Source organism: Setaria italica, chromosome V (assembly GCF_000263155.2).
Source record: "Setaria italica strain Yugu1 chromosome V, Setaria_italica_v2.0, whole genome shotgun sequence".
NCBI classification, from domain to species: Eukaryota; Viridiplantae; Streptophyta; class Magnoliopsida; order Poales; family Poaceae; genus Setaria; species Setaria italica.
The window spans coordinates 41,932,479-41,947,944 of NC_028454.1; the positions used below are offsets into that span (position 1 = coordinate 41,932,479).

A 15,466-nucleotide genomic window follows, 5' to 3' on the forward strand; every position below is an offset into this window, starting at 1 on the left:
AACTTCACGAAGTAAGGGAACCAAAACGAGCGGACGGGGGCATCCCACTTCGCCCCCGTCACGCGCCGTCTGCACCGGTGGGGCTCCGCCCCAGCCGGCGGGCGAGCCGCAGGCGGAGGGGCCGGCGCGGGCGAGCTCCGCCCCGGCGGCGGGCGAGCCGCCGGCGGAGGGGCCGGCGCGGGCGAGCTCCGCCCCGGCCGGCGGACGAGCTGCGGGCGGAGGGGCCGGCGCGGGCGAGCTCCGCCCCGGCGGCGGGCGAGCCGCCGGCGGAGGGGCCGGCGCGGGCGAGCTCCGCCCCGGCCGGCGGACGAGCTGTGGGCGGAGGGGCCGGCGCGGGCGAGCTCCGCCCCGGCCGGCGGGCGCGAGATCCGCCACGGCCGGCACGGGCGAGCTCCGCCGCGGCCCCTGGGGCGAGCGGGGCGAGCGGCCGGCGGGGCGAGCGCCCCCGGTGCCGCGGCCGGTGCCCACGGCCTGGGCGGCAGGGAGCTCCGGCGGGGGCGGTAGGGAGCTCCAGCGGGGGCGGCACGGCTTGGGGCGGCAGGGAGCGTTGGAGAAGATACGGGTTAGGAGAAAAAAAAAAGAAAAGACGATGACATGTGGGCCCATATATGACATGTGGGTCCCACTAAACACATGCAGCTAACGGTGTTACCCGAGCCATCCGTCCCTCGTTTTCAATCCATCGTACCAAACAAAAAACTGGGATGAATTCATCCCTCTCAACCAAACAGCAGACGGGATGATCCCATCCCAAAAAATAGAGACGGCACCGTCCCATCCCATCTTGTCTCCAAACCAAACGCACCCTGAGAGGTCAAAGTGTCAAACCGGTGGCCTGGCCGCTTCCCCGGGCACGCCATCGGCAGAAAGCCAGAAACAGGCTACACGCCTACGGAGTACACCGTCCGCTCGCGAATGCCTGGAAGCTGGCGAGCGGCGCCCGCACGCGCCACGCATGGATCGGACTGTGCGTGACAGGTGGGGTGATGACTTTGAGGCGCGACGGTGGCCGCGATGATGGCGGCTGGCGTCGGTGGCGGCACACATGCCGTTCCGAGCATCATGATGTGTGGGCAGGACAAAAAGGTCAGTGAGGCTGCTCGAGGAGGCAAGCAACGTACTCATCATGAACGGCGCTTTCTGCCTGCAGGCTGCAGCGTAGCAAAACCTGAGACCAATTCGGCGAAAGGTGACGCACTAGCCAGGTGGGGGGCAAATTTATCGTCGCTGACCTCAAGTACCTTTCCACAACCTTTGCAGAGATGTCCACTACTACAATCCTCAGTGCTTCTCTGCTCGTAAAAAGAAGCGTTGTGGTATGCTATACTACACTACACTACATTACTGCAGAACACACTTCTATACCACTTAACCAAACTACAGCCACACAAATGCTAACATGTGAAGACGTCAACAAGAGGACATATGCATGTATGGTTACAACTTACAACATCCACTTATTAGATATGGTGTAAGCGATACCACGTTGCATGAACAAATCTGCGTTCCCAAGAGGCCCTGCTCTCCTCAGATCTTGTTCGAGCCCTGGAATCCCAGGAAGGAAAGGAGCACTCCCAACTGTAAAATCTGGGGTTGGAACGTTGCACCTACCAGGAGTAGGCACCGAGAGAAGCGCAGGAGCCTGAAGATCATAGCGCTGCTTTGCTGGAATCCCTGACCCATCTCCGGGAACCGACGGAGCTGATCTCGCAGCGCCATGAACAGCAACAGGTGTTCCAAAACTAATGCTTGCCGAGAACATTTTCTCGTCCACCGGAAATGAGTCTGTTGGCAGCCGGAACAAACCAGGGGCGCCGACAGGGATATTCCTGTAATCCTCGATCTCTCTGCGGCAATCGTCTCCGGGCGCGGGGAGCGCCAAAATCTCCTCTCGCCGAGGGCTTGAGCTGCTCAGTCTTTCTGCGACAGAAATGCCGGTGTCATGGACAAGCAAACCCACCCTTTCATGGTAATCCTCTGGTGCCGGGAGAGCCAGTATCTCCTGACGAGCTGGACTTGAGGTACCGAGCTCTTCCCTGAACGAATTGCTGCTGTCGTCGATGGTCTGCGTGTCGTCGTATTCTTTGTGCTCATCGCCTGGTGCAGGGAGCGCCAAGGTCACCTGGTTGGGAGGAACTGGCTTGCTCAGCTTGGCGCTTAGAGAGATCCTGGCACGTTGAAGCGCTTGCAGGACACTCTCAATATCCTCAATGTTTGTTGACGCCGGTCGATACGGGTGTGTGTCAGCTTGGCTGTCTGTGTTGTCGTGGAACTGTGACGAGCTCCAGTCGGAGACCTTGCTGTTGAGGGTGTCACTCGAGGGGCTCCCCTCTGATGGTGCTTTGATGGCGTAGTGCTTAGTGTTCGCATTGTAGCCTGAATCGCCGTCTGAGATCAGGTCTCCGCGGTCTTGATCTTGCTTAGTGACTGTGCTTGTGGTGGAGCTTTCTTGTGCTGAAACGGAAGGTGTTTGCGCACGACCGTTGTCAGGCTCGTCCCTTGCTTCACGCCGCTGGGCACCGTTCTCTTGTGATGCGTTTTGGGGAGATTCTGAAAGGGAACCGTTTGGCAGACATTCAGCTGAGGGGTTGATGGTGATGGGGAGGTCGTTTTTACTTGAATTAGCCTCTGCATCTGTTTGATATGCCTTATTCTTGACCTCGACATCAACCTGAAATTTGTAAAACAGAAGTACATTGTTTTCAGATAAACATAACAAAAGTACATGGGTAAGCTGAACAAAACTGTAAGCTTCGCCTAATCAAATTCCCATTTCTGAACCATTGCAGCAAAGGCTTCATTTCATGGTGCTAAGCTGTGCAGCATTTTTTACATAACTAAGCACCAAGCTTGTACAGATGAGAAATGGAATAATCAGTGCCTCCAAAATCTGTACGTTTCACAACAACGCACAACATATACAGTGCAGTGTACTCTAGTAGCAACCAAGAGCAACAAGATACCATAGGTCAGTAGTACAAAAAATTAAAATTTCAATTTCTTACCTTGTTTGCATTCCTGTTCTCGTTGTACTGTTTCTCCCACTCCCATTGAGCTTTCTCCTCTTCCTCGTACTGCCCGATCAGCTCGGCCTGCCTCTCCAGCACCCTCTCCATCTCCCCATCCTTCTCGTACCTGATCACGTACTGGCCGCCTCCTCCGTCCCCTGAACTCCGCTCATCTCCACCCACCTCGCCGCCCATGTCCGCCTGGCCATCCTCCGTGCAATCCGACCCATCCTGCCTCCGCTTCTGACTCCCCGCTCTACCGCCGTTATCTTCCGGTGCCGCCGACCTGCTGCCATTGCTGATCAGAAGCGCACGTTGTCAGGTATGGAGAAGAACGGCATGTGGAATTTGACGCTGGCTAGCTCCGGTGCAAGGCAGCAGCACCTCATCAGCTCAATCCGCCTCTTGTTCTTGCGGCACGACTGCCCCATGCGGTACTTGGGCGAGGAATCGGAGGAGGAGAGCAGGTAGAAGTAGCGCCGCCCGTGCTTGTGCTTGAGCTGCGTGGCCTTGCGCGGGCTCACGCTGCGGCCTTTCCACGACAGCCCGCCAGGCTGGGCCGTCCCGGAAAGAGCGTCCTCCGCCTCGCCCTTCACCGCCACCGGCTCCTCCTCCCCCGGGGCGCTCGGCGTGTCGCCCCGGCCCTTGGCGTCGTCCTCCTGGCGCTCGCCGTCCTGGTCAGAGTCCGAGTCGTCGGCCACGTCGTCCGAGAGGTGGCCGCCGAAGCCCTGGGACTCCAGGATGGCGACGACCTCGGCGGCCGCCCGCTCCGCCTGCCGCCTCTGCGCCGTCACCGCCCGGACCTGCTCCTCCAGCTCCGCGACCTGAAACCAATGCCAAGTTGCCAATGCCATTAGCATCAAAGGCAGTGTGCGCGCGCGCACGCGCGACGGCGTGGCGACACGGCGCGCTGGGGGCACCACGTACCCTCTTGGCGAGCTCGTCCGCGCGCTCCTTCGCGGCGCGCGATACCGACCGCTCGGAGAGAAGCCGCGCGCGGAGGAAGTCGACAGTCATGGCCGTGGAGTCCGCCATCTGCCCGCCCGCGCGCGCGCGCGCCGAGCCGAGCTGCACCGGTGAAGCTTCCGGAACCCTCTCCGTGGGGGCGCGGGGCTCAGGGGTTAGCACCGCCACTGCCCACTCAGGCACTCGCTCACATGCCGGCGCGGGCGCCCTGACCGGCTTTGAGCGGCGCCCGGCCGCGCCCCGTCTGCCTACGCATTAAAAAAGGGAACCGCTCGCGCTCGGTTTCCTGGGAGGAGCGCGCAGCGCCAACGGGCCACCGACGCGCGGTAGTTACACTGGCTGGGCTCGACACATGCACGCCGGCCGCACGCACGAGGACCATGGGCTGGGCACAGCCAAGCCGACTGGGACGCGCCCCCCGCAACGAGTACGTCGCGCTGGGGCGCCGTCGGTCTCCAAGCGCGATGCCTCACCTACCCGGAGGCCGGCGCGGGTCCGGGCGGCAGTGTGGCGTTTTGGCATCTTACGGGCTGTACCCCAGGTCCCCAGCGGTTGTTGTTTACGCACGGGATGAATCAGGATCTCCAGGCCCTCACCCAGGGCTGGACGGGCAGGCGAACGGGCGGGGGCAAGCGTGGCACAGGTCGTCGTGTTCGCGCAACGCGCCGCGAGGCCAGCCGGAGCCAACGGTTGCTACCAACGCCCCAGGCTAGTTGGGATGGAATGGCAGGGCCGCAGGGGAATTATCTGCGAGTCGGACGGCACATGACATGAGGGGCTGGTTGGCCGGCCGCCCTCGCTTGGAATCTTTTGCTGGACTGCCTGTCACAGTGCCACGCTTGCTTCTAGTTCTTGAGATTACCGCGTCTGTACTTGGGTAAACATCGCGGTTTCCAAAAGACTTCGATTGGCGCCCTCCTTCAATTGACGGTCAACTCGGCGAATATAGAAAAGTGTGTCTACACTCTTCAGTGGCGACAGCACGCGATCCCGGTTGGAGAAACATCGACTTCTTGCAAGTGGCAACTGTTGACAAAAGATAACCCAATTGACAAATTCATGTATGTAGAAAAGAAAAATGTAAAAACGCGAGCAAATTAGTACCAACATGGGCTTGCATGAGGTGAAACCGTCATATAGCACATGCAAAGTCAACAGGTCAACAGCATAACAGTTGGAAACATCCGAACGTCAGGAAATTATGTCATCCTAGGCTTACAAATTACTGCAACACATTCATGCGAACCACCTCTATAGGCCACAGTTGCTCTTTGTCGGCCCATGCTCACGAAACAGCTCAAAGTGTTAGGTTGAGATGATGAGTCATGGGCACAACAGCATGATGACGAGATTAGTCACCGCTGGCACAGCCCTTGCAGCCGCAGTGGACACATTCTATCACTTGCTCCTCCCTGAGGTGCTTGGGGACCCGGCAGACACAAGTAGTTGCAAAGTTGTGGTCACGTGTCTGTATGCACCGAAGGCAGCAAAGGCGCTCATAACCCGGCTGCAAAAGGGCAAAGGCAAAATGCATCAGTAAGCAATCAGTATATGAGATTAAACAGATATCAAAATAAGTTGTACAGCAGACACTACATTGTACAGACACAAACAGAGGAACAAAATGTATACCGAGGGAAAGAAGGAAGAACGTTGAAACAGAACAAATAAGCTCTCAGGGACTATTCCCAATCTAAAAAGAAAATGAATACTTAGAATCTTCAAGTGACCAAAATGGATCTTTTGAAAATTCTTTTAGCTTCCAAAATTAATAATCGCAATACTTGATTCAATCATATATATTTCTTCGCAAAATCACTTTATTTTCTATTCCAAATTTACTGTAATTTAATCTTGAACACACTAGAACAGCTGGATCACTTCCAAGTCCCAAACAAGGTTAAGATGCAACATACAACCTTTGAGGTTTTGATATATATACTACCTCCAGTAAAAAATGTCTGACGCTTTCCACATTTTACGGTCTTCGAGGTACAAATGTGACACTACATTTCTATGCAAATACAATTTCAATATCTAATAAACGCATGAGATCACAAAAGTTCTTGTCAGTACTAATCTGCACATGAATTTCTGTTTTCCAAACTAGAATTTGAAAGCTATTAACGGTCAAAGTTTCAAAAGTTTGGCTGGATGTTGTCAAAGCATCAAGTATATCTGACTGGGGAGTATTTATCTTCAGTCGGACGTTTCCAGACACCTTTAGTTTACAAACCCAAAAAAAACCACACCCCACTATTCAAGTAAAGGGGGAATCAAAATAAGATATTGGATGCCTGATAAACTCATTTTCAGTCAACTAAATAGACCAGACCTATTTAAACTGGTTATGTTCAAGATCTCCAATTTCCAACATAAACAAAAAACAATGGACTGGACTGCAGGACAGTAATAGTTGTAATATCCAATGTCCAACCTAAATGAAAATCAATGGGCTAAGGTACTACGGATAGTGGTTCATTCTGGTGTACAGAAAAGCCAAGCCATGCACCAGTAACTACTGCAGTCTATCATGTAAGCTATATACATCCCACATTTAGAAATGTGTAATAATTTGATATTTATAATGTAATTTGCAAATAAATGTCTATGCAACATTTCCACTAAACAAATTTACCAACTGACTGCAGCAGAACATGAGGAGATAAACATCCCTCCCTCCCAATCTCCCCCAAAAAAGTAGATAGTCTACTGTAGAGAAACAACCAACTGAGCAGTAGTAGATAATATAGAGCAAATATGGAACCAAGGATACCTACCTTTTTCCACTTTGCAATCAGATTACGGTCTGCATAACCCTGGTCCAGGCAGAACTCATAAAGCTTCTGTGATATCTCCTTCCTTCTGTAGTAAAGATCATATATGTAGCGGCTTCTTTGATGAGAAATACGGAAAATTGGCCAGAGAGCTTCACACTTTCTCTTCCCATCATGTGGATCATTTTCAGCTGCATAAGCACATAATATTAGTAAAACCTATGCTCTAAATTGACATCAGTAGTGAGTGCCTCAAATGAAAAAAACGTCTGTGCATACCTTCTCTCATTTTGGCATCCAACTCACGGATTGTTGGTTCAATAAGCTCCCACCCTTCCGGATATGAAACACGGCTTGTCTTTATCTTCGGCATGCTGCCTTATGGAATGTCCAGGAACACGAATCTGAGAAACATTGAGTAAGAATAGGGCTCAAACATAATAATTAATTAGGTAAGCATATACTCTTCAATGAATCTAATGCAGTGCTTTATAAAAGCAGCAATGAGCATGTATTCAGAGTGTAATTAGAATGTAGAAGTTTCTGCGACGATCAAAGCCAAACACCATTGCATTAATGACAGTATGCTATCAAATCTACCACCGCAAGTATAATATCAAGGGGCTTCACCATTAGGAAACAGTACTGAATGCTACATAGCACAAGAGACATCCACAATAAACTGTGCTAGGGATCAAGGCACCGCCATGACGCCATGCCAACCGCGCTCGCTCAGCCCTAATTCACAAACCCAGGAGGCATGTCTTTGTAACCTAAAATCCCTGGCATCAAAAATCAAGCAGGCGTTTCTAAACCCTAGGGCCGCACTAGACATGGGGGCATGGGACGTTTGGTTGAACCTCAAAATTTCTGAAAAATAAACGAATCGTTAACAAACTGGATGGATGGGTTCAAGGATCGATGCAACGGATGGACGTATTGCATCCGTCCCAGCGAAGGATAGATTTCGAAGAACAGAAACGCAATCTCAGAGGGATCCATAGAAGCGGGCTAGGGTTTCCTTACCAACGAAAGGGGAAATCAATCCAGGTCCAGATGGATCTCCACTCCACGCCGGGCCACTCGAAGCGGAGGATGTGGATGAGGAGGCACGCCGCGAGCTTCGCTTTGGCGGAAGGAGGCGGTCGGGTCGTCAGGGGAAAGGGGAAATGAAGGGCAAAAGGCGGTGGCAGCGTGTGGGTCTGTCTGGCCTAATTCCAACCCGTCTCGATAATCAAGTTCGGGCCGCCCGTTGGGCAAAGAAAGAAACCGACCTTCTTCTGACGACCTTCTTCAGATACTGGACCTGCTTTCTGGGCCTTTGTGGTGGGCCCAACGTTGCGGATTCGTCACCAGTTTGTTAACGTAAAGGCATCGGACTCCGCTTTAGCTGAGCGACTAGAAAATCTAGCCCGGCTTTGCCGCGCCCTACTTGAGTTGAGCTAGCGTTTAATCAGGTGTTTGTATCTGAAGTTAAAGTTTAGTCCATATCACATCAAATATTTGAAGGCTAATTAGGATTAAATATAAATTAATTATAAAACTAATTACACAGATGGAGACTAAACGGCGAGGCGAATCTATTAAGCCTAATTAATCCATCATTAGTAAATGGTTACTGTAGCAGCATATTATCAAATCATGGACTAATTATGCTTAATAGATTCGTCTCGTCGTTTAGCCTCCATCTGTGCAATGGATTTTGTAAATAGTCTATGTTTAATACTCCTAATTAGTATCTAAATATTCGATGTGACAGGGACTAAAGTTTAGCCTGGGAATCAAACACCCCTAAGCGTATTATGCGTATTATGGTTGTTTAGCTCCAATCTTCCGGTGGATTTGTAGTTGCCAATGTAAAGGTTGGAGCATATAAGAGTTTCAGATATAGATATATAATAACTTAACATGTCTACCGTCCCTGCTCACACAAAAAAAAAACTGTACATTCAAAAAGGTTGTTTCATATAAACTCATGAGAATCCTTCGATGAAACCAATGCAGGAGGCCAGCTATTAGGGTCTTGGCTACCCCCTTGGATCTAGGGCGCTAGAGAGGGAGGGGGAGGTGGCCATGGAGGGGAGCTACGCAGGAGTCGCAAGGGGAGAGGGCGGCGCAGGGAGAGAGAGCTTTAGGGTTTTACCCCTTAATTCTTTGCTCGATTAATATGGTACATAAAGCCTCTATTATACCGAGGACACAACTTGGCTTTCAAGAAACCTAACTAACTTACTTGGCTTGCAAGCCATCCTAATATCTAGAGTCTCCCTAATTCTGCCAAACCATCCTAATATCTAGAGTCTTCCTAATTCTTAGCATAAGTAGACGGGCGGCAGGCGGCGTGATACAGTACCAGTGGGTACTGTTCACACGAGTCCGTTTAGGCTAGTTCTAGGCCCCCTTTGGCCCAGCCGGCCTTGGGTCAGCCTTTGGCCCAACCGGCCTAGCTAGGTCCTCCATCGATTCCGAGGTGACACCCCTCCTTCGATTCCTAGGTGAGGGCCATGGATGCTGCCCAAGGCAGCCAACACATCTTTAGGGTTCATGTCGTCGGGGCTACCTTTTATTTTTAGAGCCATGCCACGGCTCTCTTGTTGAAGCTGAGGTGGGGGCCATGACTGCTGTCCAAGGTAACCCCATGGTGATACTGAGCCGGGGTGGTGCCTTGGTGTCATCACCTACATGTTGGTGAAGATCTGCATGTGAGTAGAGGCATGGAGCTGTCCATGTTGCTGGCGATGCAACATGTTGTTGCTGGGGCGTTGTTGATGTCGAGGTAGACGTTGGCGCCTGCGCGCTGATGGAGCTAGTGCTGCTTTGGTAGTTGCCAAGGTGTTGAATGTCAACCGAGCAGGATGGCGAAGATGTCGACGATGTTGTGGGTCATTCTGTTGGTGTTGTCGACGGCGTGAAGACCGTGGCCTACGTCGAGGGCAGCCTGTAGTTGGTGAGGTATTAGTGTTGATGCTGCTGCTCCTGATGGCAATAGCGTGGTTCCTGCTGATGGTGGCATGCTGATTTGCAACCACTGTTGGTGTCGCTGTGTCGCTAGTTGATATGTTAAGTGCAACTGGCCGAGCAGTGCGCCCATCTATGACAAGGGTAGAGGGTTGGGCGCTCATTGTTGCTTTGCTTGACTGCGGGGGAAGAGGGCAGTCGATCATCCCAACTTGGATGGCACATGACGCTGCTGTTGATGTAGCCTTGCCTGCGTGCGTCTCATGTCGTTGTTGGGGTAGTTTCCTTGAGACATCGCCATTGTTGATGAAGGCGTGGGTGTGTCCTGATACCCGGTATTGCTGGCACCTTTGTCCGCTATTGTTGTTGTGGTCGCCGGGGAGTTACTTTGTAAACCGCTTTAGTTTCATTAAATTTACAGTACAAGCAGTTGTGAACCTGAGGATGTCTGATTGCTGAAGAATATTGTCACCTTGTGGACATCCGCAGTTGCTGTCTGTATACACTCCGCGGTTCGTCCCTAACACCAGCCTTTGAGGATTTGTGTTGTACACCATATATGGACCTGAAAAAAATGAAGTCATGATCAATCATTCTTCGTGCATTGATTGATAACCACTATCACTACAATTAGGTTAGCTTATTGATCTTACCTGCTTAACAACACTTTGTAAATATTGTATAAATATCAAGGAGCAACTTAGATCATTGGTAAATTTTGTATTGCAATGTTAGATTGTATTAAATATTAGTACACCAGACAAAAATATTAAAATAGGCATATGTTGTGTGTACCTTTGTTGCTCTTGATCCTTTTCTTTTTCCTTTTCTTTTTTGCTTTCTTGGTTTTACACAGAGGGGTCTACTTGCTCCTCTTGTACTTTTTTCAGATTGGTTTCCTAGCATCCACAAGAGTAATTAAACTCTTGAAAAGTTGGCATCAACTAATTGTAAGCTTCAGTATTATTCTCACTGCAAAGTACGAAACACAAATTGCAAAGTGAATCTGAGCGGTCAATGTTTAGAGGAGAAAATGTATAGTGGGTGTTTGTCTTGTCAAATTCAGTAAGATGAGCATCTAGTTTTTTCTACCCCTTTATTTTTTGAAGACAGGCAGGGGATGGGACTTTTATTAATTAGAGCAGAAATTTGCTTTTGTAAGCTCCACTACATGGCAAGAAGCCAAGAACTGTCAGCACATACAACTTCACCTAACGTTTAAAATGCTTGAGAAGCAAAGGAAGTGCAAGATTCTCTTTCGGACCATCACATTTAGGATAGAAGCATGGAAAAAAAATAGCGGCTAGCTTGTTTGTTCGCACTGCTAACTGCTTACACATTGCAATAGATGAGTGGCCAGTGTGATTAGATGAAATATGCTATCACAATATGAATGGCCACAGAGAAGCAGATCATGCTCATATCTTGGTCTAGTGGTTATACCCAAAGAAATCCTAAAATTAGTTTAATGTATACCCACCAACAATCCAGAGAACTCCATCTCTAACACCAGCTTGCAAAAATGAAATTTTGTTGACGTCATTTGCAGAATTGGAATAGAAGATAGGTACGTTCATAAATTAAAGTTGCTAGATGCCAGGTAGCTTGGCATTTTGTCGAACACCTTGCCGGCACTTCAGCCTTGGAGGGATGGCGCAGGCATACGAGCCTGTGGCTGGATGAGCTGCTGCTCCGGCACCGTGTCGACTTGTAGCCGTGCGAGCTGCTCGTCCAGTTCATCTTCCGTCACCGTATTGTAGGAGCTCTTGCTTGGTGCCGCCGTCGCATCGATCTGCAGCTCGCGTGGCTCTCCATGGGTCGTGGCCACAATGATGGAGAGGCAGGGGTGACCTGGGAGGCAGAGCGGCACACTGACATCCCATCCGTGAGACGAGATCCAGAGAGAGGACGGCTCGAGCCTCCGCGACCACCATCACCCCGTCATGGCTAAGGGGCTAAGGGGATGTTTGTTTCTTTAGCACCTTCTAAAATTCCTATCACATCGAATGTTTAGATAATAATTAAGAGTATTAAATATGGGCTAACTACAAAACTAATTACATGGACGGAGACTAATTTGCGAGACGAATCTATTAAGTCTAATTAGTCTATGATTTGACAATGTGATGCTACAGTAAATATGTGCTAATGATGGATTAATTAGGCTTAATAGATTTGTCTCGTGAATTACCCTCCATCTGTGTAATTAATTTTATAATTAGCTCACATTTAATCCTTCTAATTAGCCTCCGAATATTTTTAGTCAGTACTGAAGATCAAAGCTCCTAAGCTTCTTGGAGTTGCAGCGCATGAGCACCTCTTGGCGAGCGGGGGGAGCTTCTCTTGAGCCTCGACGGCCCCGGAGGCGATGGCTTATGGGGGCAGGCGGCGAGTCTAGCGCTAGAGAAAGACGCGCTCGACGGGAAGGGTCTAGAAACTTAGATGGCATGCCAGCCTGATCAAAATCCGACGGCTGCAAAAACGAAACGACGTGGCCCAATCACAGCTCGAAAAGTTCACCAGATTTAGGTCCATGGAGATTACAACTTCGAAGGCTTCTTTCTACTCGAGGCTTTCGAGTTCGAGCACGAGATCGCGTGACTTGCCGCTCGCGTCAATACTTGCCAGTAAAATCCATCGGAATCTGGATCGGGATATAACCGCCGAATTCAATGGAAGCTTCCCAGAGTAACAGCTGATCCCTTCCACTTCGGTCAGCGCAGCAAGCAACCCACCCGGCCGCGCCTCCTCGTCCCGCCCCGGGGGCGCACACCGTCGCTGAACGCGCGCCGCCGGGGTTCGCCGCCGCGAGGGCGACGCCGCAGAGGCAGCAGGCTCGCCGGGGAGGAGCGGGGCGATTGGATGTGGTTGGAGGAGGTGAGGGGGAGGGAGCGCGGGGAGCTGCGCGCACGGAGGTTCGAGGCCGCCGCACGGGCGCGCCGCGCGGCCTCACTCGCGCTCTCCAACCGCAAGGAGTTCGCCACCCCGCACCACGGCGCCGTCAACTCGCTCCAGGTCCCCGCTTCTTCTTCCTCGCCTCCCCGCTCAGTTCAATTAGCCGCAATTAGTTCGTTAACCACTGTCCCAATTCGAAATTGATTTCTTGCTGACGTTATCGAGGAACACATCGAGTCAACACTGGATCGTGGGTCGTTGTTTTGCGATGTGTAGTCGCGTTCGTTGGTGTCTGTTATCTGACAATATGGTCAGGTTGATTTGACAGAGGGGAGGTACCTGCTCTCCGGGGCATCGGATGGGTCGGCCGCTGTATTCGATGTGTTGAACGCGACCGACTGCGAAGCCGGCTTCATAGCGAAGCACAAGCACATACTGCTTGTGGACAAGCAGCACCAGAATGGCCACAAGTTCGCCATCTCTGCGGCCGTTTGGTATCCTGTGGATACCGGGCTGTTCGTCACAGCATCCTTTGATCAATACGTCAAAGTTTGGGATACCAATTCGACTCAAGTGTGTGCCTGGATTTCTCATCACCAGTCTTTCTGTTGCCCCTCCCTGTTTCGGGATACTGATGTTCGTATTTTTGTGTGCATTGTTTTGTTTTCTCAGGTTGTCATGGATTTTAAGATGCCAGGAAAAGTCTTTACTGCAGCCATGTCTCCAATTGCAACAACACAAATGCTCATCGCTACTGGGAGTGCAGATGTTCAGGTCCGTCTGTGTGACATTGCTTCTGGAGCCTTTACCCACACATTGTCCGGTCACCGTGGTTAGTTTCTTTGTGCTAATGTGGTGATAAAAATATGCTTGTTTTGCTTGTATGGTACCTTCTTATCTCCGCCCATCATCTTAGATGGTATCATGTCTTTGGAATGGTCTGCTTCAAGCGAGTGGATTTTGATGAGTGGTGGCTGCGATGGCGCGATACGTTTTTGGGACATTAGACGAGCTGGGTGCTTTCGTGTTCTTGATCAGTCACAGTCTCAGCTTGGAAGGAGGCCTCCTCTTCTTAAAAGCACACCAGAGAATGTAAGTTCACTCTTCCCCGTTGTTATTGTTTGCTGTTCTGTTTGTACTTCGTTCTCAAGAGTATCTGGCCATAGTGCTGAAAAGGAGCTGCTTGCCATCTTCTAGCCATAATTCTAGAGCTATCAACCTTCATCAGATTTTAGTTTACAAATGGGTTCTTTACAGATCTGTTCGTTACACTGGAATTCGATAGCATACAAGTTATTCAGCATATATAGATGGGCCTTAATAATGCTCTAATACCACCATGTGTTCTTTACCAGACTTGAGATAATTCAAATGATTAAAAGCAAGGTCAAGTCGTTGATGTATTTATTTTTTATCTTATATAAGCAGGATCACATTGATTCCTTAGGACATTCAACTTCCACAAGGAGCTCAGCTCAGAAAAGAACTAGAAATTCTAAGAACTCACCAAAATTGCGCAAAAGCCAAAACCTGACACAGGGACATATGCAACAGAGATTGCACCCTGGTTTGTCATCCAGTCAAAACCGTGCCACATCTCATTATGGTGCTGTTACTGGATTACGAACAACTAAAGATGGGATGTACCTTCTTAGCTCAGGTAAGTGAACTTGAGTTATATTTTTTAAAAGTTCGCTTGTTATTTGTCAGTCATTGGTATATTATACCTAAAAGGATTAAATATGCACTAGTATTGTCAGTATATTGCTGCTACTAAGACAGGATTATCCTTCTCTTTAGGTTCTGATTCTCGTTTAAGGCTATGGGACATCGATTCTGGATGCAATACTTTGGTCAATTTTGAAGCTATGCGATTGCAGACTGGCAAGCCGTTACAATTAGCAGTCACTGAGGATCCGTCACTTGTATTTGTTCCATGCATGGCAAGCATCAAGGTGCGCCTGCTGTCTGTTAGTTTTTCAGTTTTAACTGTGCAATACTCTTGGGGGTTCACGTTTCACTATAATATATGGCTAGGCATACAATTTATGGTCTGGTATGACATTTCGGGCATTCCGGGGTCACTACGAACTTGTGAATTGCTGCTACTACAGCGAACAGGACCAAGTAAGTTTGCTTTGTTTATTATCTGTTTTAGGCGTGAATGTTTCAATATCTACTCTGTTTCTAAGTGTTCGGCAATGCAGGAACTTTATACTGGCAGCAATGATAGACAGATTCTTGTATGGTCTCCATCAACTCCAGCTTTTACTGAAATGGTATATCATCTATCCCTTGGTGCCCTGCAAGCCCTTATTTTGGGTTTGCCTGGCAAGCTCTACTCTCACGGTTTTGAGAATATAGCTTATCTTAGATAAATTCCTTTGTTGACACTACTAAAACTCGTACAGGAAGATGATGAGAAGCGGCAAGGGCTTTCTGCAGCTGATGAGGATAACTGGAGCGACTAAGAAGGCCTGTACCCTTTTTTTCCCTAAAACGGAAGGAGACTATTCGTGTATATTGAATTATTGATTGATGTGACGGATGTTAACAAGTCGAGGTTGTTAGCTCTTGTTAGCAGCCCCGAAAAGGTTGTACATTGACTTGTGAAATTTTGACAGTTCATTGCATAGTTGGTAAATTTTAGATTTATCTCAAAAGGAAAAGGATAGAGGGATGTCTCGGACATGTTATTCGGCACTGGAGCCTTTTGAATTCACTTTGAAATGATTATGCGTGTTGATGCTTTACCCAAAATTCAGATAAATTTTCTTTGAGCAAATTGGCAGTAGCCTTTTGACTTGAAGAGTTCTTTGAGATGCTCCAGTCAGAAGGCCAGGGCCTGCATAACAAAACTGT

General features: G+C 49.7%; 3 protein-coding genes across 4 annotated transcripts; 1 reads left to right on the forward strand and 2 right to left on the reverse strand.

The window, feature by feature from the left end:
• Positions 1-1,206: 1,206 nt before the first annotated feature.
• On the reverse strand, positions 1,207-4,278 carry LOC101768020. The gene is made up of 4 exons (XM_004970586.4): positions 3,936-4,278; positions 3,393-3,832; positions 3,006-3,306; positions 1,207-2,671 (listed from the first exon to the last, which is right to left on the reverse strand). The coding sequence occupies exons 1-4, from the start codon at positions 4,041-4,043 to the stop codon at positions 1,445-1,447; spliced, it is 2,076 nt and encodes a 691-aa protein (XP_004970643.1). The 5' UTR covers positions 4,044-4,278; the 3' UTR covers positions 1,207-1,444.
• Positions 4,279-5,071: 793 nt separating this feature from the next.
• LOC101767621 (protein BUD31 homolog 1) lies at positions 5,072-7,971 on the reverse strand. The gene is made up of 4 exons (XM_004970585.3): positions 7,778-7,971; positions 7,031-7,155; positions 6,755-6,942; positions 5,072-5,481 (listed from the first exon to the last, which is right to left on the reverse strand). The coding sequence occupies exons 2-4, from the start codon at positions 7,122-7,124 to the stop codon at positions 5,326-5,328; spliced, it is 438 nt and encodes a 145-aa protein (XP_004970642.1). The 5' UTR covers positions 7,125-7,155; positions 7,778-7,971; the 3' UTR covers positions 5,072-5,325.
• A 4,288-nt stretch (positions 7,972-12,259) lies between these two features.
• Positions 12,260-15,357, forward strand: LOC101766663 (DNA excision repair protein ERCC-8). Of its 2 annotated transcripts, none has more exons than XM_004970582.2 (9): positions 12,260-12,724; positions 12,920-13,177; positions 13,277-13,436; positions 13,521-13,696; positions 14,030-14,264; positions 14,405-14,559; positions 14,642-14,731; positions 14,812-14,883; positions 15,016-15,357. In XM_004970582.2, exons 1-9 carry the CDS (start codon positions 12,572-12,574, stop codon positions 15,073-15,075), a joined length of 1,359 nt encoding a protein of 452 aa, XP_004970639.1. In that variant the 5' UTR covers positions 12,260-12,571; the 3' UTR covers positions 15,076-15,357. The 2 variants fall into 2 exon arrangements, with proteins under 2 accessions (XP_004970639.1, XP_004970640.1); XM_004970583.2 differs by having other exon boundaries at positions 12,261-12,724; positions 14,033-14,264.
• The last annotated feature ends 109 nt before the right edge of the window (positions 15,358-15,466 follow it).

Coding starts and splice junctions, on each gene's coding strand:
- LOC101766663 (XM_004970582.2), top strand. CDS start 12,572: ATGTGGTTGGAGGAGGTGAGGGGGAGGGAGCGCGGGGAGCTGCGCGCA. Junction 13,437..13,520: donor CACATTGTCCGGTCACCGTG/GTTAGTTTCTTT, acceptor CCATCATCTTAG/ATGGTATCATGTCTTTGGAA. Junction 14,560..14,641: donor CATGCATGGCAAGCATCAAG/GTGCGCCTGCTG, acceptor ATATATGGCTAG/GCATACAATTTATGGTCTGG.
- LOC101767621 (XM_004970585.3), bottom strand. CDS start 7,124: ATGCCGAAGATAAAGACAAGCCGTGTTTCATATCCGGAAGGGTGGGAG. Junction 6,943..7,030: donor GGATGCCAAAATGAGAGAAG/GTATGCACAGAC, acceptor GTGCTTATGCAG/CTGAAAATGATCCACATGAT. Junction 5,482..6,754: donor TGATTGCAAAGTGGAAAAAG/GTAGGTATCCTT, acceptor GCCCTTTTGCAG/CCGGGTTATGAGCGCCTTTG.
- LOC101768020 (XM_004970586.4), bottom strand. CDS start 4,043: ATGGCGGACTCCACGGCCATGACTGTCGACTTCCTCCGCGCGCGGCTT. Junction 3,307..3,392: donor AGGCGGATTGAGCTGATGAG/GTGCTGCTGCCT, acceptor GCTTCTGATCAG/CAATGGCAGCAGGTCGGCGG. Junction 2,672..3,005: donor AGAACAGGAATGCAAACAAG/GTAAGAAATTGA, acceptor TACAAATTTCAG/GTTGATGTCGAGGTCAAGAA.